The sequence below is a fragment of the Haemorhous mexicanus genome, chromosome 5, assembly GCF_027477595.1.
Source record: "Haemorhous mexicanus isolate bHaeMex1 chromosome 5, bHaeMex1.pri, whole genome shotgun sequence".
Taxonomy (NCBI): Eukaryota; Metazoa; Chordata; class Aves; order Passeriformes; family Fringillidae; genus Haemorhous; species Haemorhous mexicanus.
Window position 1 is genome coordinate 70,143,621 of NC_082345.1, and position 15,337 is coordinate 70,158,957.

General features: G+C 37.7%; 1 protein-coding gene across 3 annotated transcripts in view; it reads left to right on the forward strand.

Moving 5' to 3' along the window:
- USP6NL (USP6 N-terminal like) overlaps positions 1-15,337 on the forward strand; it is a 122,983-nt gene that overhangs the window by 92,723 nt on the left and 14,923 nt on the right. For all 3 annotated transcript variants that reach the window (XM_059847517.1, XM_059847515.1, XM_059847516.1), the window contains 4 exons: positions 1,764-1,858; positions 3,411-3,476; positions 3,564-3,663; positions 5,760-5,912. In XM_059847517.1, the coding sequence (XP_059703500.1) occupies positions 1,764-1,858; positions 3,411-3,476; positions 3,564-3,663; positions 5,760-5,912 (414 nt within the window). The remainder of the gene's footprint in view (positions 1-1,763; positions 1,859-3,410; positions 3,477-3,563; positions 3,664-5,759; positions 5,913-15,337) is intronic.

Sequence of the window (15,337 nt, forward strand, 5' to 3'; positions counted from 1 at the left end):
TTTAATTATAACTCATATGTTCCCAATTTATCCTTTATTAAATGTTGCCAACTCTTATAAGGTTCTGCTTTCAGCAGGTAGGACCAGATAATCTCCAGAAGTCCTGTCCAACCTGGATTTCCTGTGATTCCTTGGGTTTATCTGTTTTAAATGTCACTGTGCATCTGTAAATACCATTGTAGATTCTGGAAAGGAAACTTTAAACTGAGAAAGGAAACTTTAAACTCAGGAAACTGACTTAATTGATGTCATATTTCAGTTTGCACTTTCTATGTTCTTCCTTGGGGAAAGTAGCTTAAACCACTGTCTTTAAAGCTTAAAGTATTTCAATTCCAAATTACCAATATCTATGAGGAAAAACTTTTATAGTTGCACTTGATGCCACTGCCTATCAGATAGTTCTCTGAAATGGGCATCTGCCTATGGAAATCATGGGAGTGGGCTAAGAAATTCAGTTAGAATTCTGCTGGCAGGATTAGGGTGGTTAAAAGTTCCTCCCCACAGACAAGGTTTTTTCATGGGTTTTTTTCAATTTTACCTGTGATACAGCAACCTGGAATACTTTTTGGGTGCAGCCCATTAGCCAGACTACAAGAGATGAATTTGGCCTCTCTGGTATTTCATATTGTATGCAAGATGCAAAGTCTCTAGATGATAAAATACAGACGTCTGACCCTGAAAATTATCTGCTTATTTGGAAGCTCTTTCCATTGATCTTTCTATAGTTTTAAAAATTCAGGATAATGAGTTGGTGTATGTAAATGTAAAAGAGCAACCTTTCATGGAAAAAGAACCTTTATTGTTATTGTTGATGGCTAATTAGCTTTGATGTCACTGTTTACAGTAAGAAAAAAACCAAATGCCTTGCCTGTGTTATTGAAATTTCCTAATATGCAACCTGACATTTAAGTATTGTAGAATTTACATTTGTATCTATGAAATACTAAACTTGTGTGAATCTGAGGTTTTAAATCTTGTGTCTTAGTGACTGTGCACTGAATTGCACAATTGGAACTAGAAAGACTTTGCTTTTTGGTTTGGGACTTTGATCACTTTTTTTTTTTTTTTTTTAAAGTTGCATGGCTGCTATGGGTCTGTACAGGTTCTTCCAGTTTTCATACTGCTTAAAATATATTGGAGTTTTTTTGAACTTCAGCTCTGCTGATACCTCATCTGGAAGGGGGACTCAGAGTTTTCCATGTGTAATCACTAAAACAATCAGATGGGGTTTTTAATGCCCTTTGTTTCAGTTGTGTGAGCTCACAGTCTTTACTTATAGGATATAATAATGATATTTGTCGTGCTAGAATATCCTTCTTGTCTTTTTTATGGTCTTTTCTTCAATGCAGACAGTTTCTAGTAGATACCTATGCTGTTTGCCCTTCCTTCATCAATTTTCTGGGCTACAATTTCAATTTTAGTGGGTGAGGATTGTGATTCTTTGTTTTGGTTTTCTTTGAAAGAATAATTATAAATGTGGTTTCCACATGATTTATATTGGTTTGACTAATGTAGGACTGATGGATCTGCTGTCATTTGTCATTCTGATCTACTATTTGTCACTAAGGGAATATTTTGATTGTAGCTATTTAGGGAGCAGCAGGAGTATGTGCATATCTGTATAGAGACATCAAAATATTGTTATGAATGTCTGTACAGATCCAGTGGTCTTATAGAAGGATAATGTTCTTGGAGCCTTAATGGCTCTTTTTATATCATTTTATAGAACAAACACTTGTTAAGTGGCCAACTTCTTTTCTTAGGTTTTTTTATTCCTGGTTTTCCAAAACTGATGAGGTTTCAGGAACATCATGACAAAATTCTGAAGAAATTTTTGTCCAAACTGAAGGAGCATTTGGTAAGTATTTATTTCACTATGCAAGTCATGCAAATTTACAGCTTTCTACCTTGTTTCAGTTCAGGTGAACCCACTAGATCGAGAATAAGCAAACTTCAGGAAAAACTGTGAAGTTTTAAAAGGCAGAAGTGTTGTTGTTTTCATTATAGACAAAGTTATGGTGCATCTTGACAAAGTTGTGATAAAATTAGATCATAAGAGTGATTAATTTGGGTGTCTGTCTCACTTTGCACCTCTGAGTTAAGGACAACGTGTGGTTCTTCTGTTTGGCCTTGTGTGAGCTTCTGTAAGCAAACTGATGCTAGAACATTTTATCAGGGGCTTTTTCTGTGTTTCTCTTGTGGTTCATCTCTGGACAGAGGTGACCTTGGGACCAACCAGTTTAAATTTCTATTTAAAAAATAACCTTTATAAGAGGTGTTAATGGTCTGTTTAAAATACTTCTATTTTCATTAAGCTACATGTAGAGTTTTATCTCTTTTAATGCTTTTAAATAGAAAATAATATCCCTTTTCTTAAATATTGGCTAAATATTTAATATTTATTCTAAGATGTGAATTACATTTCTAATGGGAGAAAAATGCCCTTCTAGTAGGCATCAAGAATTTCATTTTACATGTACATTGGTGCTGCCAGAATCCATCTCCAGTTCTTAAAAGGTAGTGTAAGAGATGCTCACTTGCAGCAACATCTTTTTCCTCATGTCTTCCTGTGAGTGTGTCACTAAAATGAGCCAGTGTTAACTCCTGAAAGACAAAAGTAAAGCCTGCACATAAACCCAAGGGATTTGGCCCATTGTTTCATTCAGTGTTTGTATAAGTTCTCAAATTTGGTGCTTAATTTTTGGCAAAGCTGAATCTGCTAACCATAGAATATGGTGTTATGCAACAGTTAAAATTCAGGATTTCCTAACTTTTCTGCTTTTACTTTGGCTTTTCTTCTTACTGTGTAAAGGACTTTGAAGAGCTCCACGAAGCTGCAGAGAAGCTTTAGCAATCTTTGAATGGGAGTCATACCTGATGGATTATCTGTGCTCTAGGGGAACTCAGGCCCCTTAATCAAGAAATAAAATTCCTTATCAGCCTACATCCTGTTTGAGGCCCACTGGTCAAAGAATTTGGTTGTTTTCCAAAAATTTCTGGTGGATATGTATTTTTGTAAGGAAGTCCTTTCAGCCTTGCTACAGAGAAATTAAAGACTTTATGGACCCCATGCCTAAACTTGAGTTGCTCCAGAATATTGATTTATTTTACTGAGAGAGGATTTTATTCTTTGCTACCTCTGTCCCAAGAACATGATAAAAGTCTAGGATGTATTAATACTTCAGCACCCCTAAGTGCATGTTCTTCAGGTGGTGAAATTAATGAAGAAAAGCTATAAAAACAGAATTTGCCTCTGTTGGATTGAAGTAACAGTGTCTTATATAGTAAAATTAATTATTTATGATGACTATTGAGTACATTAGCCTCAAGGGGAAAATGTTTTTTCATGGAGAGTACAAGGCATTACTTGGATTTTTGAAAGTATTTTTCAACTTCTGTGTTGTTTGCAGGATTCCCAGGATATGCCCACCAGCTTTTACACAACCAAGTGGTTTTTCCAGTGTTTTCTTGATCGTGTGAGTATGTTTTTCTTTCTGTTGCTGTTTTTAATTGTGACTTGGGGCAGACTGTTTTCACAGCATTGCCTGATTCTGTCATTGCAGACTCCCTTTACATTAAGCCTCAGGATATGGGATATCTACATACTTGAAGGAGAGAGGATTCTCACTGCTATGTCTTACACAATTCTGAAACTGCACAGAAGTAAGAAAGAAATCTGTCAAACCTTTGAAACCTAAACAGAGGTTCAGCTAGTTTTGTTCTCATTTTGTGTAGTTTGACCTTAATGTGTAAAAATCTTAGTTTCCCACGTGCCTTATGCTGCTTCTGACAGATATTTTTCATTCCTTATGCACAGAAAGTTAAAAATCTCTGCTTTATAATTGTGTGTGTGTTGTGGGTTGATCTTGCCCACCAAGCTGCTCTATCCCTCTCCTTTTCAGCAGGACTGGGGGAAGGAGAAAACAAGATGCACTTTTCTAGACACCAGGGCAGCTGTGGGGAAAATTAACTCCATCTCAGCTGGGCCCAGTGCAGTGTGATTGTCAAACAGAAGTATTTATTAGAGTAAGGAAGTTATTTGGACCTGAAGCATTACTGACTAAACAATGGGGAAAAGTGTGGTAGTTTCATGGTGTGGAAATGGCTTCTTCAGGCACAGGATTTAAATTAATCAAAAAACACACAAAGAATCAAGACTGTGCTACTCAATGCTGAAAATCTACCAGCAAATACCTCAGCAACAAGGAATCACCAGTCTGTGCCACTTTATACCACTGTTTGTCCAAGAATGTAATTAAACTCCAGAAATTCTCTAGTCTGCCCATGAACTTCTCCTTCCTCTCTTGACTTTGGGTGAAGCAAAATTTGAGATTTTGAACAGAGCTGTCTAAAGCATCTATGCCTGCTTCCCCAAAGTGACTTGGCATCCTAAGTTCCAGGGACCCTAAAAGCTTTTCAGGGTGGATGGTGGCTTCTAAATAGATTTGAGCATTTTTAAGGATGATACTTAGTAGCTCAACTTTGAGACACTCCTCCTGTGGGACTTGGGCTTTCTGAGTGAAGTCAGTTGACTCTGTGGAAATGCAGAGGTCTGTGTGGGGCCCACAGAATCACTGTTTTAATTTCCTTGCTAGTTTATCCTTCTTGAACTGTGGTGATGCTACCTCACTGTCTCACTGGAATGTTTTCATTAGTTTGTTCATGAACAACTTAGAAAAATGGAACAGGTTACCTTCTACATTTTCACACTTGAGAAAGCTAAACATACAGAGGCAATCATTAGGCTTAACATTTTATTTTCTCTTCTTTATTTGCAAATAGATATCTACTTGATTTTTTTTTTTTTTTAATTCACCACTCTTTTAATGGGAAGACCTGAGGAAAAAGTCTCAGTGTGGATTTGCTTGCTTAGCAAGTACACAGCAACTTCCTCCATGATCAAACACTGAGAGAACCTCATGGCAGCAGAGGAGATGAGAGGGCTGGCAGAGAAGCTGGCAGAAGACAGATTCTGATTTGTTTTCCATTTTCTTGTCTACCCTCAGAAACATGGATGGTATATTCAGTCAGTGAGAGCATTTTTATTACAGCACCAAAACAGTTTTTTTATGGTTTCCATATTGAAATTATGCATCTGAAACTTTGGATGATGTACAAATGATGAAAAAAGAGACATAGGTATGCAGTTACAGCCTTGCAATCCACATGGCCTCACTGCTGTGTAAAAAGGGAAACAAAAATAATCTGATAATTATAAAATGACTTTCAAAACATGACCTGAATTTTCAGAGAGCCTGAAGCAATGGTTCTGAAGTGTGAACTGCCATCATCAGTTCATTGGGAGTTAATTCAGTTGTGAATGAAGGTGCTGTAAATAGGGATTTTTAAAATGTTTATCTGCTTTTCAGAGCTCCTAATAAGAGAGATGATGTCTGTTGTACAGATCCACAGCAGTGGTTGTAAGTTGAGGCTGCAGCCTGACAAATAAAGGCCTGAAGCTGTTGGACATGAGAAGGCTGAAGGAGGGTGACTTGTAGTTAGTTTTCTGAAAATGCCCCTTTTTGAAAAACACCATCCTAAGTAAAGGTTAATGTGTAGAAAGGATTTCCATGGTGACTTGCAAGTGAAATTTTCATGTACTTTTATATCTCTAGTTGTAGAAATCTGTTATCTGCCTAATTAACAAGTGTTTTTCTTTCTACTTTGAAAACAAAAGCACCTCATGACTAAAGTACATTTTTGAGTGTTCATTATCAAGATGTCTTAATGTATTAATGTCATATTTTCTCCTTATGTAGAGCATCTGATGAAATTACAAATGGAAGAGCTTGTAGAATTTCTGCAGGAGTCTTTAGCCAAGGATTTCTTCTATGAAGATGACTTTGTAATAGAGCAGCTCCAAAATTCTATATCAGAATTGAAACGAGCAAAGCTGGATTTACCAGTAGCTGGTAAGAAACTTGCAAATATGCAGAGTTAGATATTTAGAGTTATTCACACATTGGTAATTTTTTAAATGTTAATTAATGCTGTTGAAAACTGTGCAAATATTTTCCTCTTCATCACTGCATAGATTTGGGGAGTTTTTACCCAAAAATTTTTACAGTGTAAAATCACCACTTTTCCTTTCATGGATATTCCTCTTCTTTTGGTGTTTTGTTTACTGCTTTTAAGGTAATGGCAAAGCACTGTGAAAAGTACCATGTTCTGGTATTTTATTAACTTGAATTTATAAAACCTTTCAGATAGAGGATCAAATATCAAGGTTTCAAAGTGTCTGAAACACTGCATTTTCAGAGAATCCAGACTGTTTTGTAGATTGATTAGATGTGGACCAAACTTCAGGTCAAATAGCTCCTTCTGTTTGTCAAATCCAGATTTTTAATTTTTTGCAAGTGATAGACTTGCTGGGTGTTTAGTGGAATAGTTTTCATTATTTCCTTTTAGCCTTTCTGCTTTTTGGTTGCAGATAAGAGATGGTTGTTTCATGTGACCTTACTTATGAAATGAATAGGATCTCTTCAAGATTCTATTCTTTTTTTATCCCTATCCCCATAGTCTTTAATTAGAATTTTTCTTGTGATTACTCAGAGTCATTTTACTTTATCCTTGCTAATTGTAGAAAAGTATGTGAGAAAATGCTTTAAAAAAAATTCCAAACATGGCAGAATTTACCTTGAAGTAACTTTATTAAGTTGCTGTGGTTAACTTTCAGAAGTTAGGAAGTGTCAGAATAAAGGTTGCCTGTGTAGCATTGTTGTGATAATTTGTTCTTTCATTAATGAACTTAATTTTTCTGTTTCTGTTGACATTATTTATTGCATGTAGTATTGGGCTGTGTCAGAACTCCTCATCACAGGTAATATCTGTTTTACCTGGTTCTTCAGATCTGTTCCTATGAAGTACAAACACTTTCTGTGTATTTGTTTCTTATTTTGCTTCTTCTCAGAGTTCCCATTTCTCTTGCTCCCTATTCCTTTGTTTTCCCCTGTTCCTGAATTTCTGTACAATCTGTCCAGCAGAATTTCTTCCACCCACAACAGGTCTAAGTCTATTTTCTGCCCTTTTCATCTGTTGCTTCCCCTTTCTCACCACAGCATTCCTGTCCTACCATCTTTCCATCCTTTTTCCCCAAGATGAGTTTCAGTTTTGACTTTCTCTTCAGAACAAGTTGTTCTTTCTCCCTACACTTCAGCCAGGTGCTGTCTCAGGTGTCTTGTGCAGTGGGTGACAAATTTGAGCAGCTGTGTCCTTCAGCATCAGTGCCACACCACCATGTTACAAGGAGGTAGATCATAGGAGTCCTGTCTGTTCAGTCCTAAGTACAGACTTCTCCATGGTTAAGTTTGAGCAGTTGAGGGGGTTATCCCAACAGCTTCACTTGTCTGTAGACGCACAGATTTTTTTATGGATGTAGTAAAGTAAATTTCATCAGTGAAAAGTTCCACTTGAAACTGGCAAGGGAAGAATTGGGAAAGATTTTTGTAGCTTGCTGCTTGATGGAGGTAGTATATCTTCCAGCCTAGAAAATCACATGCATGTAAGTCATATTGAGATTTTATGTGGAAATTACAGAATTTACTGGAAATTTTCTTGGTGCAGAAGGCAGAAAATCTGTTCCTAACTTGTTTGTTTTAAGGCCTTTGTTTTGGTAGAACAATAAAATGTCTTGAAGTGAAAGTTTGTTTGAGAATACTCTGGTTTTTCATAGAAAATTCAAGGAGGATTTAGGTGACATAAGAGTCACCCACATTGTGACGGTAAAATGTGAGACTCACTGAGTCTTCTTGTGGATACCAACAGCAAGGAATGGTAACTATATCTTCTTCCTGAGACACTTTGGCAGTGGGATGCAGTTGTTTGATTTCACACCGTGCACACTTAAGGGTAACCTCTGATACAGTGAGCTGAGAGCATGCTAAGTGTTTTGGGCCACATTGGTTCTTAATTTTGGTAGCTAAAATCAGTGACAAAATGTCTTCTGTGTGTTGTTCTTTTTTTCCCTTGAACATGAGTGAGAAGGTTTAATTTTAAAACAGGAAGAGCAAAGCCAAAGTGAAGTGTATTTTGGTGCTGGAATTGAGCTTTTTCCTTTTTGATTTCAGATTAACCTGGGCAAGCCTTTCTGTGTGGTATGTTTTTGCTAGGGGTAGAAGGGAACATTATTTAACCTTTCCCAAACTAAAAATAAGATGCCTTCAGCCTAATCCCTGGGAATCTGCTCTTACTACTTGAGTGAGGCTGCCTCATTTGTTCTTGGTATGAATTTCATAAGCCTTTGGTTTTATTTTTTAAAGTTTTCTGCACTCTCCTAATTTTGGTTTTATTGATCACTGTCTTCAAGCAGTATTCTTTTTCAGGTTTTGAACATTCTCTAGACATTCAGCTTTGCTCATGTGTTGTGGTAGGATACCAGGTGCCCTCCTCAGCTGGGCAGAGGAGAGAAAACAAAATAAGATTTCTGGATCAATATAAGGACAGAAAGAGAGATCACTCAGCAATTGCCATCGTAGGGAGAACAGACTTGACTTGAGTAAATTAACTGAATTCATTATCAATTAAATCAGAGTAGGATAGTGAGAAATAAAACCTTAATAAAAACCTTTCCCCACTCTTCCCTTCTTTGTGGGTTCGACTTCACTCCCATTTTTTTTCCACCTCCTCCTTCCCAGCAGCACAGGGGGCAGGGAATGAGGGCTGTGGTCTGCTCATCATACATTGTTTCTGCTGCTTCTTCCTCCCAAGGTGAGGAGTGCTCACACTCTTCCATTTCTCCAGGGTGGGGTCCCTCCCACAGGCTGCCAAAACCTGGCCATGGAACCTCCATGCACATGTCTGTCTGGCTCTACTCTCTTTACTACCTTGAATTTCACTGTTTTTCTTCTAATTTCATCTAAAACATAGGAAACTATTAGAGGTGATACAGCCATGAAAAATACCAGCCTGCTCATTTAAGTATTCACTGTAGCCTGAGAAAATAATGTTTATTTTAGTTTTCTCATCTGAAATCAAAGCACCGCTTCCTATCTTGTACTTTTTTTTTTCACTGAGCAAAAATTACACCTTTAAGAGCTAAAGTAAAAATGCATGTTAGGATCAAGAAAAAAAAAAAAAAATCTTCATCTTGCAGTTGCATCAGTATCAGTCATCCAGGAATAGCAGTCAGCTAATTAAGCTCAGTGGAATTTTCCATCTGGCATCCTTTGTTAGGCTGTATAGATTTTCCTGCCCTAGTAGGGTAAGCTGCAGTAGGATATTAAAAGAGGTAATAACTTTTGTGTTACTTTAAAGTGGATGTCTATTTATGTCTGATGTAGCTTTCTCTGGCTCACTTCCTCCATGGCTTCTCTCCCTGAATTAAGGAGATCCTTGTTCCCTTCAGAGCACAGAAGGAAGGGACTTGTTTAATATTTTCTCTCTGACAAAGCCCTTAAAATGCTCATCCAGAGGAGATGGGTGTTCAGGGGATCTTGCTAATTTTGGTGTCAGTGATTGGCACTGTTTTTACCAGGGTTGTTATGCATAAAGAAGGCCAAGGATTTTTCTTCCTTTCTGTGCTGATTTCTAGTTTTGTGCTGACCAGTGCAGGGTAGCCCATAACAACTCCAACCTGCAGAGGGTGGTTTGGAACTCTGATGCTGTTCCTACACCCAAAGGTGAGCATCCCTCTATTCCCATGGCTCTGGGGACGGGGCTGTGTGCTAAGCACACCTCTGGGGGAGCTGGGGTGCTGTGGGTTTTGACCTTGGAGAAGGGAGGCTGTGACAGCTGTACATAAAAACTGTCCTTGAAGGTTCTTCTCTGACACAGCCTCAAAAAGAAGAAAAGGCAGTTGGTATTTTCTGGATTGCCTGGAATGTGCTGAAGGATGTCCACACCATGGCTGGTTCTTGAAGAGCACTCTCACCTAAATCTGTGTGAATTTACATATTCTCCTGGAGTCAGATCCAATGTAAATTCAACCATCTCTTCCTTAATTCAAGGGTGATATTAAGACCATAATGTGAAAAATTTTCTTGGTATACACCACTGATTTCCAAAATTCCTCGATGCAAATTCTTCCCTTGTCTGTTATTTAAAACAGCAGCTAAATTCTATAAATGCTCACAAGATATGGATAGAATTTCTAGCTTTGCTGTAATTTTTTTCCTGTAGGACTACATGAATAATGCAATGCTCAATAAACAATATTTATATATGGATAGATTTTTATAGTGTCTGACTTTAATAAACAGAAGTGCTTACCAGTGAAAGTTTCATATTAAAAATATGTTGCTGAAAATAGTTTATTAATCCAGTGTTTTGTAAACAAGACAGGCCCCTTTTCAGGGTGTGAAGCCTCTCAGGTCTCTTCTTGAGACAGTTTCTCACCTGTGTTTTAATATAAGGGTCCTGAAAAGGGTGGGCAGGGGGGTCTTGGTTTGGTTTTTTATGACTGAAAGTTTAATAGACTTTGCAGCAGCTGAAGGCCATAAATCAAAGACAAAGGTCTTGTACCTTAATTTTAAAGCAATATTGGCAAATTTGGAATCTGCCTGCGTCCTTGTGATTAACACCACCTTTAAAATGCAGTTCTTCTAGTTTTCCCTGTCTTTTCTGTATTTGGGGAAAACTAGCAAAGTTTGAATCTTGCATTTGCCATGAATTTTAAAATGTTTATCTGATATTTATCTTTGAAGTTATTAAATTTATTATCAGTATCTTTTATTAAGTGATCTGTTTTACACAGTCATCAGTCATAGTGCAGAAATGTATACTACCTCAGTAATCTATTAAATAATGTCTGTTCTCTCCTGTTAATGAGCCTTCTGGCAGCCAAAGCAATAGAAATATGTAAATCAGCTTGACTTTATTGTTTCTGATGGTGTCTTTCTTTTGGTTGTGTTTTGTTTCAGAGGAGTTTTGGATTTTTCTCTTGTACTTCAAGAATACACAAGTAGCTATTTCAGACAATGCACTTCATGCTTTAATAAACTAAACTGGTTTTTTCTGCCTTGTTTCTTGTGTGATGCAACTACTTTACAATACTATGAACTAAAATAATATGTGGAGTTATACTAATACAGTTAGTGTATATCCTTAGCAGTTCCAGACTTTAGCTGTGCATCATTTAAAAATCTTTACTGTTTAAAACTTGCATGATCTTTAAACACATGATCCAGATAGTTGTGTTGGTCATTGTTCACGTTGCTGTTTAAAACTGACTTTTCAAGGAAGTATTTTTTCTGGAAGAAACGTGGAATTAGGAATGTGAAGCAGTGGTTAATTTTAGAAATTTCTTTTTTGCAAGGGCACCTTACAGATGTGCAGCTGATCACCTGTATCTTCTGGCTAATAACCAAACCTGTTGAGATTTCTGTTGTTTATCTGAATGCAGATCTTTATAAAATAAGTTTTCTTTACTATCAGTTCCATAAAAGTGATACAGCTGCAAGAGAGGCACACAGTGCTTTTAGTTCTCCCTTCAAGTTGTCCAGCAGTATTTCCTTTAGCAAGTCCTTTGCCAATGATGGCATATAAAGGAAGGAGGAGCAGAGGTTGACTTTCAGAAAGCATCTAGAGCTTCTAGTGCAGGCACTCAAGTTTCTTTAAAATTCTCTTAGTCTTGTAAACTGAAGAAGATGGGATGTCACTGGTTGAAAATAAACACAAAATTTCAAGTTGTCATTTTAAGAGGGTTTTTTTATGACCATTACTATCCTTGCAAATTGTGTTAGAACAGTCAGAGTGCATGTATTCTGGTGCTGAAATTAAGGACTAGACTGTTATTCACCGGAGAGAGCACTTAAAGCACTTTACTCCAATTATATGTCTGCTGCTCGATGCACGAGGCTGTTAGTGCCTCCTGAAGCAATTATCTGTAAAAGTCTTGTAGTGCAGATCGACTTCCACTGGGTGGTGGCCAAGGCTTGTTTGAGCAGGAGGAAGTAAAGAGAAGCAAACTTTCTTTAAGATGGCTTGTCTTTCTTATCTTTTGGGGAACAGTCAGATCTGCTCATATTTGTTTTGCTCCTTTTCAGGTCAGGGAATATGTTTGCCAACAACAAACGAGCACCTGATTGTTCTTGTTTTGCTTAAGTTGTCTCCCTCTACTTCCATTGCTCTCCTTCCTCACCCATTTTTCACCACATTTCCCTTGTTGTTTGCTTATTTTATGCTATATTGCATAGAAGTCAATTAAATCACTACCTTTCTTTTAAAGGAAAAATAGAAAATCTATAATTGCTGCTCTGTAAACTCTAATACAAGCTATGATAGTGCTTGTTTTTGGGAAAAGGCAGTGACTAAACTGTCTAGAAATCTACTCTTTTGAAGGAAGGAAGGAGAAAAGGATGAAAGTAGAGACATCCATATCTCACAGGAATACTGGCAACTTGGGAAAAATCTCATTGCCCAGATTGCTTCAGGGGACAAAGGGACATTTTTATTATTGTACAGGTCAGAACAGTCACAGCTGAACTAGACAGCTTTGTCTTAACTTCTGGTTTTAAAATGCTTTCAATTCTTGTATGTAAACATCACAGATTGTACAGAAAAGCACTTGTCCCAAAAGTATTTCTTACAGAATTTGGCAGTTTCTCCATTTCTCAGTCAGACAGATATGTCCAGACAGTGAATTAACTCAGATCTTGGATCAACAACACAAACAGATACTCAATTGAATTTCCTTTAAACATCCAACTAAAATTTCTTCCTGCTCAAATTGGAGGAGTTTGAACAGTGAGTGTAGTTGAAGTACTACAGGAGATGGTTGAGAGCTGTGTGTGAGGCTTTAGGCAGATTTGGAGTGGAAAAATGTTAGATAAAAGAAGGAATTGGTGTTTTTGCATGCTTGTCTGGTGAGCTGTTTGTGTACCTCTTCAGGCAGAGATGTTTGTTGTGCCTTGGTTTCTTTTGTTTGCTTTTGCATTATGGTTTCTTATCCTCAGCTTTTTGCTTTTATTACCTTTTTTTCTTGCTAGCATGCAGCAGCATGGGTTTCTTGCTGTTACTGCTGATAGTGGACTGCTTAAAGCATTCCCAAACACAGTTGGCATGCTCTTTGTGCATTTGAAGAGTGTTCCATTGCAGTCATGTGCATGGTGGTAATTTGGTTATCCTCTACTTGTTTATTTTGTGAAATTTTTGGAACTTCGGGAGTTTTTGTTAGTTGGTTTGGTTTTTTTCAATTCTTTTTTCACTGGAAGTGGCAACTCTGTGTGTGTGTATAGGTATTTATGTATGATCTGTACACTTCAATTAGAATTAAGTAGCCATTTTGCAGTTTCAAAAAATTTCCTTTAGAAAGGTGGTTGGTTTGCCAAGATGTCTTTTTGCCGCAACATCATAGATCTTTACACAATTCCTTTCCTCTCCGTGCTTTTTATGGCTGGAGTGATCAGTGCTGGAGCACCTTTGAACCCCAGAGCAAGCTCTGTTCTGGTAGCCTTGATTTGGAACCTCCAGCAATGTGGCCTTGCTCAGTTCCACAGGCAGATGTGGGTGACTGAGCAACCAGTGCCCCTTGTTGGCATCCAAGGTCAAGTTAAACCAAGTGTTGTGGAAGTCCTGTGGCTGAGGTTTAACCTGTATTTCTTCTTTTCCCCACTGAGCCTTTTTCCATTGTTCTGTATTTTGTTTTCCCTGACAGCACTGAGCTTTGGTGTTACCAGCCTATAAACACAGGATTGTGCTGTTAAAATGCAGAGGTTTTCTTCTAAATGAATTATTCTCTTGCAATATTTTCCTTGTTACTCAGGATGTGAATTAATGTTGAATTCTAACAATTTCACTGCAGACATGGCAAGATGTCTCTGATAGTCATGTTACAGCTGTGATTCATGTTACAGGATACATCATCTAGACCAGGCAGCCCACATATGGCTGGCTGTAGAGTGTTCCTTTACCCTGAAATGAGAAGGAAAGGTGACACAAAGCAGCCTCGATAGAATTCAATAAAAATGTCTGCAGTATTCTCACTTGGGTTTATTAGAGCTTAATGGTAATTAGGAAACCTTAAGTGTGTGAAATTAAAAACCAGAACCTCACACAAACCCCACCTTTATAGTGCAACCTAGTATATTGAAAGGATCTCCTATTGCTCTGTAGACATTTTTTAGAGTAAAAGCTGGGAGAAAATAAATCAGTTCATGCTTTTGATGACCCTGGGCAAATGAAGGAAGCATTGCAGCTACCAGCTACTGGTCTTCAGGTTTTTTTTATATGTGACTAGAATAATTTAAATTAAAGGAAGGAAACACTTTTCTAAAACATGTCTTCTATACAAGGACAGAAATTAAATAATTTAGCAATGCTGCAGAGTCATTTTCCTGTGCTATTCCATAACAGCTTTGGATCTCCTGGAGGCTGTAAATGTATTAGCAGCTCATAAAGATTAGTTCTGTATGATTTAGATGGCAGCTTTTTGGTATGTATTTGTATGTACCAAAGTATTGTTTCTTAATGCAGACTTGATGCTATTTTCACATTCAAGATTAGTAAGACTGAAAGCACTGCAACCTATGGTTTAAATAGCAGGAATATTTATTATGTACAGAATTCACTTTTATTTAGGAGACAAGAACTTCAGCTTTGCCTAACAGTGTATTTGAAGATGCAGATGGAATTAAATGATACAAATGCCTCTTGCCAAACAGAAGCAAGTTCAGAAAGTGAACTCCTATTCATAAACACTAAAGGAAATTTTGGAGAGGCTGGTGCAGCAGTCAGTGTATTGCAGAGCTGTTAAATCACCTCTTCTACAGCATCCATGCAACTCCTTCCTTTGTCCCCTCATCTGTTCTTCCCATGGAGGAACACTCCCTTGCTGGGGGGTGCAGGTCTGAGAGTCCTGTTCCAGATTTTATTTGGGAGTAGTGGGGGCCCATATGGAAAGAGATCAAACATCAGACTTGGAATTCCAAGAGCCACTCACTGGAGCCTAGTGCTGAGGCCTGGCCCCACCATTTTGCTGTATGTGAAGTGAGGTTTCTGAAGTTATTTCAGAAGCAAAGGGGTAGGTTTTAGGTTTCCATATGACCTTTGGCCCTTACAAAGAAAAATCAGGAAAACACTAGTTTAATTGTTTGGCAAATCTAGGCTGTTTCTGTTAAGTGGGTTTATTTAGTTATCTTCTTGTGATGGCACCATTGTGTTCTTCTCTGCTGTCCTCCTCCTGGCTGGCTCAAACTCACTTTTCCTTTTGTTTATATAGCAACTGATCCGTGCTGGTAGTTTGTTACACTGTTATAACAAATAACAGTCACCTTGGCTGCTGGCTTTCCTCAGTGTGTCTGTATCAGGAACCACTCATCAAAGACTGAGCTCCTGCTCATGCCTGTGTAAATGAACATAGCTCACTTGTAACTGCAGCCCTTGTCAGGGAGAGAGAGTTGTG